Raw genomic sequence first — 15,347 nt, forward strand, 5'->3', positions numbered from 1 at the left:
CACACAGAAGGCCTGGAAATCCATGTTGTTGAACCCATGCCCCCAAACACCATAACCCAGCTGTGTTTGTCTGGAGGCCAGAGTTGCACCAGGATGCAGCCTGACTGGATACAGACAAAATGGAAATACACGGATTGAAGTACCATGCTGCGTTTAGGAGGGGACCCCGCTGCCTCTGTCCCTATCAGTCCCTGAGAAACGGCTTCTTCTCCTACTTTGGGGGCTTCCTACGTGGGGGACGGATTGCAGGGAGGAATGTTTGAGCGTTGCTTGCTTCGTTCCAGCCATTGCTCTAGGTCTCCACCTGGGTGATTTATTTCATCCCCAAATCCACCCTGTGAAGCAGGGTCACAGAGGAGGTCACAGAGGAGGCAGAGAAGGAAGGGGGGTGTGGCAGAGATTGAACAACTGGCCCGAGAGCACGTGGCTATGCTTGATCTCAGATCGCCCTGTATCCCCACTGACGTGGGGATGGTACAGTTTGGTAGAGTGCTTCTCTAAGCGGCTGTGGGAGATTTTTCCTTCAAAATGGTGCTGCGGTATTGGTTTTCTGTTTTAATTGTTACATACAAACGGACAGGTCGGGGAGTGCTGTAAAGCCAAGGCAGTCACGGTTGCAAAATTACAAACGTGCAGTGGAGAAAGGAGGTTGGGGCATCCCATGGATGAAAATGGAGCCTGGCTTCTTTGCTTGGGACAAAATAAATACAATTTAAGAATCTGTCAGGTGGGTGAGAGAGTGATTGAAAAAGGAGCATCTCAGAAAAATGGATCTGGGAGATTTCATCTCTCCGGCTGTGGGGCTGTGAATTTCTGCATGAGATCGTTAAAACGCTTGTTAGTATGCTTCTCAAATTCTGAAATGACTCCGATTCTCCTGTGCTTTTCACATTTCTGAAGGCTGAAGCTTTCAGAATTGGGTGCTTGCCCACCTGACTCTCCTTACTTCCTACTCAACTTGAATTTGTGCTTCCTGCTTTGCAAGCAAACCCGCGTGACACAATATTTACTGGGTTTCTCAACACATGCCAAATACTACTTGCTGGGAGGTGAGGGATCACTAAAACTCAATGTCACCACTAGAAAGGATTCTTGACTACAAGCCAGCATGAAGTCAGTGTCCCAATAGAGAAATATACGAAGTGGAAAGGTGTTACAATGAAGAAGGAGTGATTACCTTCGACTGCAAATAAGGAAAATTGGGTAGCAATTAAGCCGGACCTTGAAAGATTAAAAATGATGATGGTGATACTGTCACTACCGCTAGTAATTACAGCGAACATTTATCAACTGCTTATTATGTGCTTGCCACTGTGATCTAAGTGCTCGATAGGTAGCAACACAGTTAATCCTCACAACTACTCTATGAAGTAGGCACGGTCGTTCTCTGTATAGACAAGGAAGTTAAATCCCAGTGGGTTTATGTAACTTGTCCAGCATCTCAGCAGTTAGAGGCAGAGCTGAGCTACTCGCCCACATAGTCAGGCTCCAAGCCTGCTTTCCTGACTGTTCCCTCACTGTCTCTGAGTAATTTAGATTTTGGTCGACGGAGGGAAGAGTAGGTGCCAATCAATGCACAGAAAAGGAAAAGGGCCCAGTGGGCTCGAGGGAATAGTCTCGAAGGAGTCCACTATGGGAGCAGTGGAGCACTTAGTGGGAGTGAGGATGCAGAAGTAGGAATACCCCAGGATGTCAGGAAGGCCATGTTCGTGCTCCGGAATTTGTTTATAGGCTGTGGAGAAGCTGGACTCCCGTGCTGGAGGAAGAATGTCACATTCCCGCCTCAGGGTCGGTAAATACACTGTTCCCACCTGAGAGATGCCCTCTCCATGCCTCAGACCAGCTCCTCCTCGTCCCCCAGGCTCGGTGGGTCTCCACTTTGCCACGAAGACACCTTGTGAGGGTTACAGATGTTACTCTCCTCTCTTACTCTGTCATCCTAGACAGTAGCACGTAGCACAGTGCAAGGAGCATGCAAACTGATTTTGATAGATTTCATGTAATTCTTTTACTACCTCTGTGTTCTGCTCCAAAACATCGCATCAATCAAAACATCCGCAAGAGAAGTAGGTTTGTTTTATCCGTGTTTCAAAGACTATGAAACATATTCCAGTATGGTTTCTACTACAGGGGACTAGAATCTGTAAAGGTGTACCTCCCCCTGCTAACGCCAGGAGGTGGTTGAGATTCTCTCTGGCTTTCTTGGTGTTTACCATGGGCCTGTGCTGCTTACTGGGAAGTTCGCTAAAAAACAACCACAAGCAACTTTAAAAATTAAAAATGAATTGTTACCACGGTTCTGGGGGCACTTTGTCTTGCAGAAATACAGCACGAGCTAAGAACAGTTTTAGTGAATCATTGTGGAGTGATTTGCAAAATGGGTCACAGAGTAGAATCTTCAAGTTAGCAGTTGATACAAAACTAAGAATTCAAATCCCAGTGCAGAAAGAGCCCCAGAACTTCTCTTCAAGAGGATGGGAAAAAAATGCAGCTGAAATAATTCAAATAATTTGCATCTTGAAAGAAGAACTCTGAGCTCTCAATTATAACCTGGAAATCAGACCTGAAATTACATGTGCAAATTCACAAACTAAAGTTCCCAGACCAAAACACAAAACGACCACCACCACCAACCAATTCTGAATTTCCCTTACCCCATTCTCCTACAAACCCAATAATGTGTTGCAACATGAACAAGAGAATTATACAATTTAATTTGTAAGTGACCTTAGAAATTGTTGGATCTTCTAATTCAGTGGTTTTTAAAACTATGAAATTCAATGCTTACTCATTATATGAAATATATTGTAATTCGCAATCTGGAAAATTCAGAACATATTAAAAACCTTGAAGATACACTCTGTGTTTATAAAAGAGTTAAATTTTATCAGATAATTGTAATTTTTTCCCCAATTACATGGTCTGGTAAGATAGTCAACATTTGCATAGGAGTGCGAGACAGTTCTTTGTCACTCTGCCAACCAGAAGCACCCCACAAATTTCTAAAGATGTAAGGGTGTTACTGCCCCCATTGAAAATCCTGAATGAGTCCTAGGAAACAACCATGAAGCAACCATGGCTCAAACCTGTTACGTGGAAAGTCCAAGCCACCAGGCTAGGCAGGACACTAGGAGGACACTGGAGACCAAAGAGAAAACATCTTCCTCCACTTCTGTTAAATCTTGATGTGACCGATCCTGGGGTGATGCCCTATGAACAGTACCGATTTATGACTCTGGAGTGATGCTGTCTGCAGTGCTGAGGGCATCACTTCAAAAGTCACCCCTTGGTTAGACAGGCTCTGGAGACAGATCCTTCAGGTCAAAGAAAAAAGCACATTTCCATCTAACAATAGAAGGCTTTACTCCTAATAAATATTAGCCAAGTGCTTGTGTGACTGAAGGTTTACAGAAGTTAGAATCAAATTTCTGAAAGTCAAGGATAAAAAAACACAGTGGGATGGATACAGAACACCTATACCTCTAGTTTTCTAAGCTTATGCCAGCATCAATTTGGAATACCAGAAACCACCACGTTTGGCTCTCTATTTGAAATGCATTCAATGAATTGTGATTTGGTTCTATATTCTTAGCTTTAAAACCGATATAGTAACGATACCTCAAGCACAACTTTGCTACTTTCTGCCAAACCACTGCTCAAATAATTGATTGTTTTCTTAGTCTATGCCCTTTATACCTCAAGGATGTCCTTCTTGTGTTCTTTCAGTTTATCAGAATGATATACTCCACCTTGATTTTTTTTTAAGATTTGAATTTTACGTAATCTCTACACCCAATGAGGGGCTTGAACTTGCAATCCCAAGATCAAGAGTCACATGCTCTACCGACTGAGTCAGCCAGGTGCCCTTACACTACCTTGATTTTTCTTTTGTTTTGTTTCTTTATTTGGTTTTGCCTTGCTACTAAGAAGGTCAGAAATACGTCCATGCTCAAGTACAATGACTGTTTCACTGCAGGTTCCTGCTAGAATGATCTCCTCTTGCCACTCTGACTGCTGATATGTCTCTGACTTTATCTTAATTGTCCTCTGTGCTTTTATTGTAAGTAGCATCATATTCTTGTTAGACAGGGGATAGGGTGTAAATCACCAATCAAGTCGTGTGCTCAAGCACTTGAACAGTGTTGGCACTTGGCAGGTGTTCAGTAAGTATTTGCTGGATGGGTGGATGGGTGGATGGATGGATGGATGGACGGCTCCTAGAAACAAACTGAATTTCACTTTTCTATAGCCAGGAGTGAATGGCCACTGAGGGGAGGGTTAGCTCCCTCTCATCCATGAAAAGGGCACTTCCCACTGGAGGCCCGCAGCCATGGATTGGATAGAGGATGAGGAATGTTGTTAAATGATAACTGTATCCTGTATTTCTGTAAAACCCTGCCATCTGAACGAGTGAACATTTACATGTTCCAGGATTCCCCCAGTGAGTTCATTGGTCATGTCATTTCTAGCCTAGCACTGCACGACTAGAGCTAGAGGGTGGAGTACAAAAACCACCTGAAAAGAAAGCTCAGTGCACACAAATCATGTGTTTTGAGCCAAGTGCAAACCTCTTCATTTGAAAGACTTGAGGGGCGTCTGGGTGGCTCAGTCGGTTAAACGTCTGACTCTTGATTTCGACTCAGGTCATGCTCTCATGGTTGGTGAGTTAGAGCCTCACGTTGGGCTCTGTATTGACCATGCAGAGCCTGCTTGGGATTTTCTCTCTCTCTCTCTCTCTCTCTCTCCCTCTCTCTCTCTGCCCCTTTCCCCACCAAAATAAATAAAGAAACTTAAAAAATAAATAAATAAATAAAATTTAAAGACTTGAGAATCAGACCACTGATATAGTTCTTGGTCCAATGGTATGGTTAATGATTAGAAATAAGATGAAAGAAAGAAGAACCAAGGGGCAAGTTGAGAAGAAATAGGCTCATAAGGTTGGCGACTTATTGGGCCAATTTGCGCCTTACCTCTTGTCACTTGATGATACTTTATTCCACATTACTTTCCTCTTTTCCAGAAACTCAGATTCTTGGGGAACTAAGATCTACAAGTTCCATCCATTCATCTGGAAAGTGGGGACCAAGGAGAATCGAGGCTTTGCCACAGCCATGCAGCGATTACCAGCCAGGCTGGGCCAGAGCCCAGAGTCCTTGTTGATTTGTCATTTTCCCACCATCTAGATCGGATGCCTTTTGAGCGCAGGCACTGGCGAGAACCTTACTGAACACTAGAGGCCAAGTGTGCGCCTTTGCAGAGCTCTGCGACACCCTATTTGTCATGCAACCAGTGCATTTGGGTGAGCGATGTGTTTTAACTTTGTCTCATGACAGAGGAAATGACAAATCTAGACTCCCTTGAGCCACGGGTCCTTAGCCTACAGGGCCATGAACTTGGATGGGGAAGGGATTCCACCTTTATTTATTTACCTCTAACTACAATATAGCATTTCCTTCCATTGTGAATATAGGCATCAAACCACAGAAGAACTAGCAGGACCTGTTGACTGTCACCAGTAGAAATCATAGATATTTTCATACCACAAGGCATGTTACAGATATCTCAAAATATGATTTATAATCACCACTACTTTGAAATTATAGTAGTTGTTATACTCATGACTTCATGCGTCAATGAACATATATATTCCTATATTAAAACATTTCAGTATAATTGATTCCCTTTGTAATTCAATTGTATTTTATTTTATGCATTTAAGTACACAGGCTTCACTAGACTACCAAAGATTAAGAAAAAAAGAATAAGAATCTCTGCTTAAAGAAAATGATTCCTGGGGCGCCTGGGTGGCTCAGTCGGTTGAGCCTCCGACTTGGGCTCAGGTCATGATCTCGCGGTTTGTGAGTTTCGAGCCCCGCATTGGGCTCTGTGCTGACAGCTCAGAGTCTGGAGCCTGCTTCGGCTTCTGTGTCTCCCTCTCTCTCTGCCCCTAACCCACTCACATTCTGTCTCTGTCTCTCTCAAAAATAAACATTAAAAAAAAACTAAAAAAAAAAAAAAAGGAAATGATCCCTTAGGGCTCTATTAACCTCTTATTCAGTGATTTGTTATGAATCATAATATAATGTGAGTTTCTGTTGAAGCCCAACAAAAGGAGTTTAGGTTCTGAAGCATCGAAAGGAAGTCTTATTACTAAGGAAATCATGTAGATTTGATAACAAAATGGCATTTACAGAAAGTATATTGATTTGATCTACACGTTCTGCATTTCACTGATATGCATCTAGCCAGTGTTTTATCAATTCAATGCCATCTTCTTGGTTGGGGAGAGGAACAAATGGAAGGTCATGTGAGTCCAGTGTCACCAATGGTGGGTAAAGGCAGGGAGAATGTATACAGAACCTTTCAATCAGCATTAAACAGAAACGAGACCCCATGCATAAGGCAGTCCATGAAAACCATTAAAAAACAAATAATTGCTATATTGAGGTTGTGATGATGTCCCTTCACACCTCCCCAATTGATTAAGAGGTTTTTTTTTTTTTTTGAGTTTTGAAGTTAATTGTAAAAATAATAGCTATGCGTTGAGCACATTGTTCTTCTAGTGTATTGTCAGTTAGGATGAGGTACATTAATCATGGACCTTTATGCCTCTAATCATGGAGATACTGGATTCCTATTAGAACAATTAAAGTTCAGAGTGGCTCAGTCGGTTGAGCGTCTGACTTAGGCTCAGGTCATGATCTCCCAGTTCGTGTGTTCAAGCCCCACGTTGGGCTCTTTGCTGTCAGCACAGAGCCGGCTTTGGATCCTCTGACCCCTGGCTCTCTGCCCCTCCCACATACTCTCTCTCAAAATAAATAAATAAAGTTAAAAAAAAAAAAAACAACAACAAAAGAACAATTCAAGTTTAGAAGTTTTGGCTTTGAGAAACATGAGAAGGCCAATTTAATAAAAGTTAAATTCTTACGTTATCGCCGTGGCAGAAAGTGCAAGGGTCTGTGTGGAACACTCGGTGTTTCCGAAATAATGCCGCGGGCGAACGCAAGCCAGGAAAATGATGCCACTTTTGTTGCTGTCTTTTCTACAGGTGTTGACCTGGCTGGGCTTTTAATTACCATTACTGCTGACCTGAAAGCATTGGAGGCGAAGGTTATTTTCTAAACGTCCTCGATATTCTTCTCACCGCCTTTTGTAAGTTTCCTCCCACCGGGGCTCGCTTCCGCTTTGCAGAAATTATCTGCTTAGAGCCCTGCCTGATTTATAACAATCTCTGGCAAAACCCCAGAAAAAAGATAACACTCTTGTCTTCGACGGACCTCGGAGGCGGCAGCGGGACCCGGTGGAAAGGGTCTTCCGGAGGCCTGAGGCTCTGGGAGCCACCAGTCCAGCTGAGGGACAGCCTCTTGGGGCTTTCTTCTCCCTGAGGAGCGTGACGCAGTTAAAAAGGAGAAAAAAAAAAAAAAAGAAAAGAGCCACAAGCCAAAGAGTTGCCAATGACATAGGAGAGGGAGCGCTTTTAAGCCACCGAGCCGCTCCTGGAGGCTCTGAGCTCACCCACCCCCAGCCAGGGGGCTCGGTCGTGGAGCGACACTCAACACGGGTCCGCGCACGAGAGGACGAGAGACGGAATGGCCGGGGAAGTCAGTCTGAATTCCCTCCAGGAACTGGAACGCGAGGTCATCCTCCAGGTCCTGTACCGAGACCAGGCGGTTCAAAACATCGAGGAGGAGAGGATCCGGTATGCTGTCCCCGGGCCGCGCGATTCCCTGGGTGCTGGGCTTTTCCTGCGCACAGCACAGCCGATGCCACTTGGCTGGCTGCTGGCTTCCTGCTGCCCACGGGGCGTCCCGTCCGCAAGTGTCCCAGTGAGGGCTGGAGGCCAGGTGGCCCTGCCGTGTGACTGAGCTTCCCTGAGGGAGGAGGGAGGCTGCTTTTGTCATTCACTTAAAATTATGCCTTTCTGTGATAAGTGTGTTGTCTGCTGCCTGTCGCTTTGCTACTTCCTGGGAATAACTCAAAGGAAGATGTTCAGGCCTCTACTATACCTCTCAAGGGAAAGACCTCCAGGGAAGGGCCGCCTCCGTTGTGCGATCCTGCGGCAGATCTGGTGCGATCCTTCCCCGTCTTTTTCTTTGTGTGCTTTTGCTAACAAGTTGGCTTTGAGGGGAGGAGAGTGTAAAATATGAACCTGCTCAGCCAGTTCCCTGACTGATCTGCAACAGGCAGTTTCTTTCCTTGTCTGTCTTGAAGCTGCACCGGCTGTTTGGTAGTAGTTAACGCTTACTAAAGCACCGTATCAAAACCGCCCACCGATAGCGGTCAAGATCCACCTTTAGAAATGGTGATGCCTTGTTTATCAATGTTTATAAAGGATATGAAGTCTAGAAAATAAGTACATGGAATAGGCTTTTTTATTTTGTTTTGTTTTTAAACTTTTTTTTTAATGTTTATTTATTCTTTTTTTAATTTAATTTTTATTTTTTTTAATGTTTTATTTATTTTTGAGACAGAGAGAGACAGAGCATGAACAGGGGAGGGGCAGAGAGAGAGAGAAGACACAGAATCCGAAACAGGCTCCAGGCTCCGAGCTGTCAGCACAGAGCCCGACGTGGGGCTCGAACCCACGAACCATGAGATCATGACCTGAGCTGAAGTTGGACACTTAACTGACTGAGCCACCCAGGGTCCCCTGTTTTTAACATTAAAAAAATTTTTTTTAATGTTTACTTATTTTTGAGAGAGAGAGAGAGACAGAGTGTGAGTGGGAGAGGGGCAGATAAAGAGGGAGACACAGAATCAAGAGCAGGCTCCAGGCTCTGGGCTGACGCCACAGAGCCCAACACGGGGTTTGAACCCACGAACCGTGAAATCATAACCAGAGCCAAAGTCCGACGCTTAACTGACTGAATCACCCAGGCTCCTCTTTTAAAATTTTTTTTAATGTTTATTTATTTTTGAGAGAGAAAGAGGACGAGTGGGGGGACTAAACATTTTTTAAAGTTTATTTATTTTGAGAGAGAGAGAGACAGACAGACAGGGCAAATCCCAAGCAGGCTCTGTGCTGTTAGCTCAGAGCCCGATGTGGGGCTCAGTCTCATGAACTGTGAGATCATGACCTAAGCTGAAATCAAGAGTCAGATGTTCAACCACCTGAGCCACTCAGGTGCCCTGTATTTTGTTTTGTTTTTAATGACAGAACTCCTTCAGAGTTTGCCAAGAAAAATGCACATATAAAATAAAACTTTGGGCAACCAAATGCTTGAGAAATGAGAGAAATTTGCTGGTTAACTGAAAGGTACAATGTTTTTTCTGTACTCCTCGGTTATCCCAAAGCTCTCTAAATGTACTTATACTTTCTTCCACTAAAAAATAGAATACACTGAACAAAATGGAATTGTCTTTGATGATTGGAGGTCTTTCAGTGATTTAGAAACGTCATTTTGAATATCAACAAAGTAACATGGACACCGTGGAAAGGAAGCTTTGTTCCAGAGGGACAAAGGGACATTTGCCCTGATTGTAGGGCAAATCCTGCAAGTTGAATGTAAGCTATTTCTTTGGGACTGGCTTCTCTCTTCTAAAAGTAGGTGGCAGAGACATTTCATAAAAGAGTATTCTGGTTAATGACACCTCTCTGGGGTCCAGTGTAAGGTCCCTTTGCACTTGTGCTATTGTCTAGGGGAAATAGGTATTGGGGGTGAACTGACCACCCATAAAAAAACAAAAACAAACAAACAAACAAGAACAGTAGCAAAAGCATAGCATCAGTTGAATAATTGTGTTGAATAACTTATGACAATAGCAAGTGTGTATGTTCTATCTTTATAGTTCTTTCCATGCCTTCTGTATTAAAATTGATGCCATGCTCTGTGTGTGTGTGTTTTGTTTTGTTTTGCTTTGTTTTGTTTTGTTTTCTTCTCCCACTGTTCTTGCTAACCATTATGACGCCCTTTGGGCGTGGAGGGATGAGCCTAGAACAAAGTGAGTAGCTAACTCATCTGTGCCAGGAATTTGTTATGCTTTGCCATTTGGTCTTCTCAGCATCCCTGGGAGATCACCTTTTTCTCATCTCTGTTTCACAGTTGAGAAAATCTCTGAGCCTCTTTTTGGAAGGTTGAGTGAGACCCCTCGCTTTCAGGGCCATGTTGTCGCCTGGGGGTGTCGGATGCCAAAGCGCCGTCTGCCTTCTCGTGCTGTGAGCGGCAGCATTGGGGCTCTTGCCGCGTAGGAGTGTGCCTCGCACCTGTCCTTCCATTCAGTCCTGTCTCATCGTTTGACTCTTTGAGTCGCAGGAAACTGAAGACGCACCTGCAGCATCTCAGGTGGAAAGGAACAAGGAGCGTGAGCCCGGAATACAAAGAGAAGTCCTGCGCACGCTGCCAGTGCCAGCTCGGGCTTCTGCTGAACCGGGGGGCCGTGTGCAAGGGCTGCAGCCACCGCGTGTGCTCCGAGTGCCGAGTCTTCCTGCAGAGGACCCACGCCTGGAAGTGCACCGTGTGCTTTGAGGACAGGTGAGATTGCCCGGGTGTTCACTTCCTCCCGTGGACTCAGCCCTGGAGACGGTCCCAGACACACCCCCGACAGAGAGAGCTGTCCCTCCTCAAAGGTTCATAGAGTGCTTAATACAAAGCTACCTTTCTAGACTTGGAAATTTTAGTAATTTAAAAATAAATTTTATTAAATAAAAAAGATATTTTTAAATTTGCAAACGTTTGTTTGTAATGGCTGAGGATGGGCTAACCCAGGAGTTAAGATCCATTTGGATTTTGTAACTAGGTGCCTAAGTTTTCTCAGAGCTTAATTTATCTCTTTCAGAGAAAGTGGAGTGAATTTTAACCTAGGGAATATTAGAGTGATTCTGTGTAGCTTTATTTATTTATTTATTTAGTTAGTTATTTATTTAAGAGGAGGGGTGCCTGGGTGGCTCAGTTGGTTAAATGTCTAACTTCAGCTCAGGTTATGATCTTGTGGTTTATGGGTTCAAGCCCCGCATCGGGCTCTGTGCTGACAATGCAGAACCTGCTTGGGATTTTCTCTCTCCCTCTCTTTCGGCCACTCCCCAGCTTGCACTTTCTCCCTCTCTCTTAAGATAAATAAACTTAAAACAAAGAGAGAGTGTGTGTGTGTGTACACGCGAGCAGGGGAGGGGCAGAGACAGAGAATTTTTTTTTAAAAAAAATGTTTATTTATTTATTTTGAGAGAGAGGGAGCGAGTGCACGAGCAGGGGGAGAGGCAGAGAGAGGGAGAGAGGGAATCCCAAGCAGGCTCTGCACTATCAGTTCAGAGCCCAACATGGGGCTTGACCCCTTGAACTGTGAGATCATGACCTGAGCCAAAATCAAGAGTTGGACACTTAACTGACCAAACCACCCAGGTGCCGAGAGAGAGAGAGAGAGAGAGAGAGAGAAAGAAAGAAAGAGACAGAGAAAGAGAATCTTGAGCAGGCTTGATGCTCAGTGTGGAGCCTTAAGCGGACTCAATCCCATGACCCTGGGATCATGACCTGAGCCAAAATCAAAAGTTGGATGCTCAACCAACTGAACCACTCATATGCCTCATGTTATTTTTAAAAATATCTTTTTGAGGTATAATTGACATATAACGTTATATTGATTTCAGGTGTGCAACATAATGTCTAGGTATTTGTATGCATTGCAAGGTGATTGGCACAGTACATCTTACTACCATCCTCTTAATCTCTGCTTCAATTCTGCATGATAACCTTGCCGGGTAGAGTATTCTTGGTTGGAAGCTTTTTTCCTTTCAGTACTTCCTTTCCCACTCTCTCCTGGCCTGCAAATTCTAATGAAAAAATCTGCTGATCATCTTATGGGGGTTCCTTGTATGTCGCAAGTTGTTTTTCTCTTGTTGCTCTTAAGATTCTCTTTTTATCTTTAACTTTTGACATTTAATTATACTGGGCTTGGTGCAATCTCTTTGGATTCGTCTTACGTGGAACTCTCTGGTATTCCTGGACCTGGCTGGCTGTTTTTCTTCCCAGGCTAGGGAACTTTTCAGCCATTATTTCTTCAAATAATTTTCTGCTCCTTTCTCTCTCTTCTCCTTCTGGACCCTGTCGTGTGAGTGTTAATTATTCCACTTGATGTTGTCCCATGGGGCTCATAGGTTGTCTTCATTTTTTTTTTTTTTTTTCACTTTGCTGCTGTTTGGGTGAGCTCCACTGCTGTGTCTTCCAGATTGTTGATCTGTTCTTCTGCTTCGTCTGGTCTGTTGGTGAACCCCCTTAGTTATGCCTCAGCTCTGTGACTTCTGTTTGGCATGTGCTGATCTTTTCTCTCTTTGTTGATGGTCTCACCACATTCATCTGGTCTTCTCCTGAGTCTGCCCAGCATCTTTATGACCGTTACTTTGACTTCTTTATCAGACAGATTTATCTTTATCTCTGTTAAATTAAGGCCTTTTTCTGAGATTTCGTCTTCTTCTTGCATTTGGAATGTACTTCTCTGTGTCTTCATTTGGCTTGACTCTCTCTGTCTGTTTCTATACATTAGGACAAACAGCAACCTCTCCCCATCTTGAAGGAGTGGACTCGTATGGGTGATGAACCTTGTTGTTCAACCTTGCCCTAGCTCTTTCTTGTCTTCCCCAACCCTTGTGATTGCCCAAGCAGCCTGATTTATTCCTCTTTTTTCAATTTTTTAATGTTTATTTTTGAAGGAGAGAGAGACACACACACAGAGCATGAGTGAGGGAGGGACAGAGAGAGAGGGAGACACAGAATCCAAAGCAGGCTCCAGGCTCTGAGCTGTCAGCACAGAGCCCAGTGCAGAGCTCAAACTCATGAGCTGTGAGACCATGACCTGATCCAAAGTTGGATGCTTAACCGACTGAGCCCCCCACCCCCCAAATTCTCGATAGGGCTCTGTTGGTGTGCTAAGACCTGTCAGCGTTCCAAAAGGAAAGATCTGTTAGAACCTAGTTTCGGGCTGATTGGAAGCCAGATCTGTAGGCAGCAGCTTTTAAAGTATGCAAACATATCCAGTCCTGTGGGACCACAATCGTAAACTGAGCTGGCCTCTAGACCAGGAGATCTGAAGGTGCCCTTTGGGTGGAGGTTACAAAACTCAGGGCTCCAGACAAGTGTATAAGCTCCTTCCTAGGAGGTACCAGAGAGCCGTAGTGAAGTCAGGGGAGAGTGTAAGGATTGTGTCTCCCTGCATATGTTCACTGAAACAGCTCATAACCTCCAGTTTTATGGCAAACGTGAAGTCTGTCCCTCAGGCTAAAGCTCCAGGACAAGTAAATGGATCTTTTTCACAGGGAGTCTGGGGACGTGCTTCAGTCTACTGTCTGTGCAGCCCTGGGGCTTGCAGCCCACCAAGAACCGTCTTTACGATTGTTACAGTCCCGTGGTGCCCAGGAACACGAGCTCTCTGGCTGCCAGGGCCAGGTGACCAATGGGTGTCCTCTGTGTGGGCTGTGCGCACCTGCTGGCTTTGCGGTGCAGCTGGGGAGTGCGGAGGTTGGAGCGTGCCTACTGGCTTCAGCAAGGCAGGGGGAGGACGCCGTGACCTCTCACCCCGCTGGCCTTAGCCAGGCAGTGGGACAGTGCGACGTCTGCACTACCAGGGTAGAGAGCCAGTGCAAAAATGGTGCTCGTCTCTGGAGAGGGTCCCAACTGCCCCTTGCCCCTCTGACAGGCGCTTTAATACTAGCAAATGAACCTCCTTCACATAGAGTCTTGATGCTTTTCACACTTGCTTTGGTCCCGGGTCTCCATGGGAGTGAGACCACAAGCCCCTTTGCACATAAGCCTCATCGTTTCTCTAAGCCAGACCTTTCAGGGCACATCTCTCTGCGGCAGGTCCCACGGGTTGGTGTTCCTGGCATGGGGCATGAACCCCTCGCTCCTCTAGGAGAAAGCCCGTGATTATAAGATCCCTCCCTGTCGTGGATCTCTGTGCCGGGGCAGGGTTTTTGTTGAGACTGCATCTGGGCCCTTCCGACCCACCTCAGTGTGGTCTCCTTATCCTTTGCCGTTGAGGAGCAGGTGAGGCGGCTTTGAGGGCTTCCTCAGAGGAAGCTGTTCCACGAGGCTGCAGATTTGGGGTGCCCGTGGGCGGAGGCGGGTTCTTCCCACACCACCATGTTCCCATGCAGCTCTAGATAAGGCCTTTTGGAAGGGGGCAAGCTGACTTCTATCGGATACTTGAAATGAAGAAATGCGTGATAGAGAAGTTGTGAGGTCTTTAACCATTTTTTGCCACAGAGTTGGTATTTTCAACCACCCATTTTGAACACGATAAAGAGGGTGTTTGGCTTGGGTTCCCGCTTTTCTTTTTTTTTTTTTTTTTGATTTTTTTTTTTAACGTTTATTTATTTTTGAGACAGAGAGAGACAGAGCATGAATGGGGGAGGGTCAGAGAGAGAGAGGGAAACACAGAATCTGAAACAGGCTCCAGGCTCTGAGCTGTCAGCACAAAGCCCGATGCGGGGCTCGAACTCACGGACCGTGAGATCATGACCTGAGCCGAAGTCGGACGCTTAACCGACCAAACCACCCAGGCGCCCCGGGTTCCCGCTTTTCAAAGCAAGCACGTGCTGGTCATCGATTCCTTGAAAACGCAAGAGGCGGCGTTTCTGTCTGCTGGGGTCAGCGTGCACGAGGGCATCGCAGAACGCAGAGGGAGGGAGAAATGTTTGCTTGGTGTGAGTTTAGGAGAATCATCGGAGACTTTGAGATTTGAAAACAACTTCTAAAAATTGCTGCAGAAGTGCGAGGGCCCTGGACAGAGATCACGCGGTGTGCGTGCGCTGGCCGGGTTTTCTCTCCCCCTAAACTGGAAGCTTGTGTTTATTGGGCGCCTGCCATTAATCGCCTCAAACCTCCTGTCCCTTCTCGAGGCTTCATTTCAATCCCTCATCCAGAGAGAAGTGGTTTGACCAGCTTTTGCTTCGCTCCTTTACTTCTGTGGCAGCTGCCGAATCACAGACTTCAGTCAGCTGAGTCTGCACATTTTATATGTGCTCCTTGGTTTGTGGAGGCCAGTGTCCTTCAGGCTTTTCTTTTCTCCTTTTGCTAGTGCTCCCTGCTCAAGCCCTGCAGGCTTTTCTTACCTTGAGAAGGAAAGACGGAGATTTGCTGTGAGCCGGCCACACTGTGCTCACGTAGGCCCGGGCTCTAGAGAGAGTGGGAAACAATTCCAAAGAATGTCTGGAAAGGTCTTAAGATTTTCTTCCCTCGTTTCAATCAGCCATATGTATTTGAAGTCTAATGGTAAACATTGCCCGCCAAGGGATTAAATTCAGCATTTTTTTTTTTTTTTTTGTCTTCTAGTAGTTAACTATAAGTTAAAAATCAAAACAAAAGGACAAGGCTGAGGCAATCTCCCGGGAAGCCGGTGGTGTTGAAATCTCTCCACCC

The 15,347-nt window shown here is 45.3% G+C and overlaps 1 protein-coding gene across 6 annotated transcripts in view; it reads left to right on the forward strand.

Annotated features, from left to right (window-relative positions):
• The window catches only part of SYTL3 (synaptotagmin like 3), a 96,470-nt gene that overhangs the window by 7,822 nt on the left and 73,301 nt on the right, over positions 1-15,347 (forward strand). For 4 of the 6 annotated variants that reach the window (XM_042940204.1, XM_042940200.1, XM_042940205.1 and 1 more), the window contains exons 2-4: positions 5,021-5,299; positions 7,049-7,699; positions 10,254-10,472. In XM_042940204.1, coding sequence (XP_042796138.1) covers positions 7,590-7,699; positions 10,254-10,472 — 329 coding nt within the window. In that variant the 5' untranslated portion in view covers positions 5,021-5,299; positions 7,049-7,589. The remainder of the gene's footprint in view (positions 1-5,020; positions 5,300-7,048; positions 7,700-10,253; positions 10,473-15,347) is intronic. The other 2 variants (XM_042940202.1, XM_042940203.1) reach the window with 2 other exon arrangements.

This window comes from Panthera leo, chromosome B2, assembly GCF_018350215.1.
Source record: "Panthera leo isolate Ple1 chromosome B2, P.leo_Ple1_pat1.1, whole genome shotgun sequence".
NCBI classification, from domain to species: Eukaryota; Metazoa; Chordata; class Mammalia; order Carnivora; family Felidae; genus Panthera; species Panthera leo.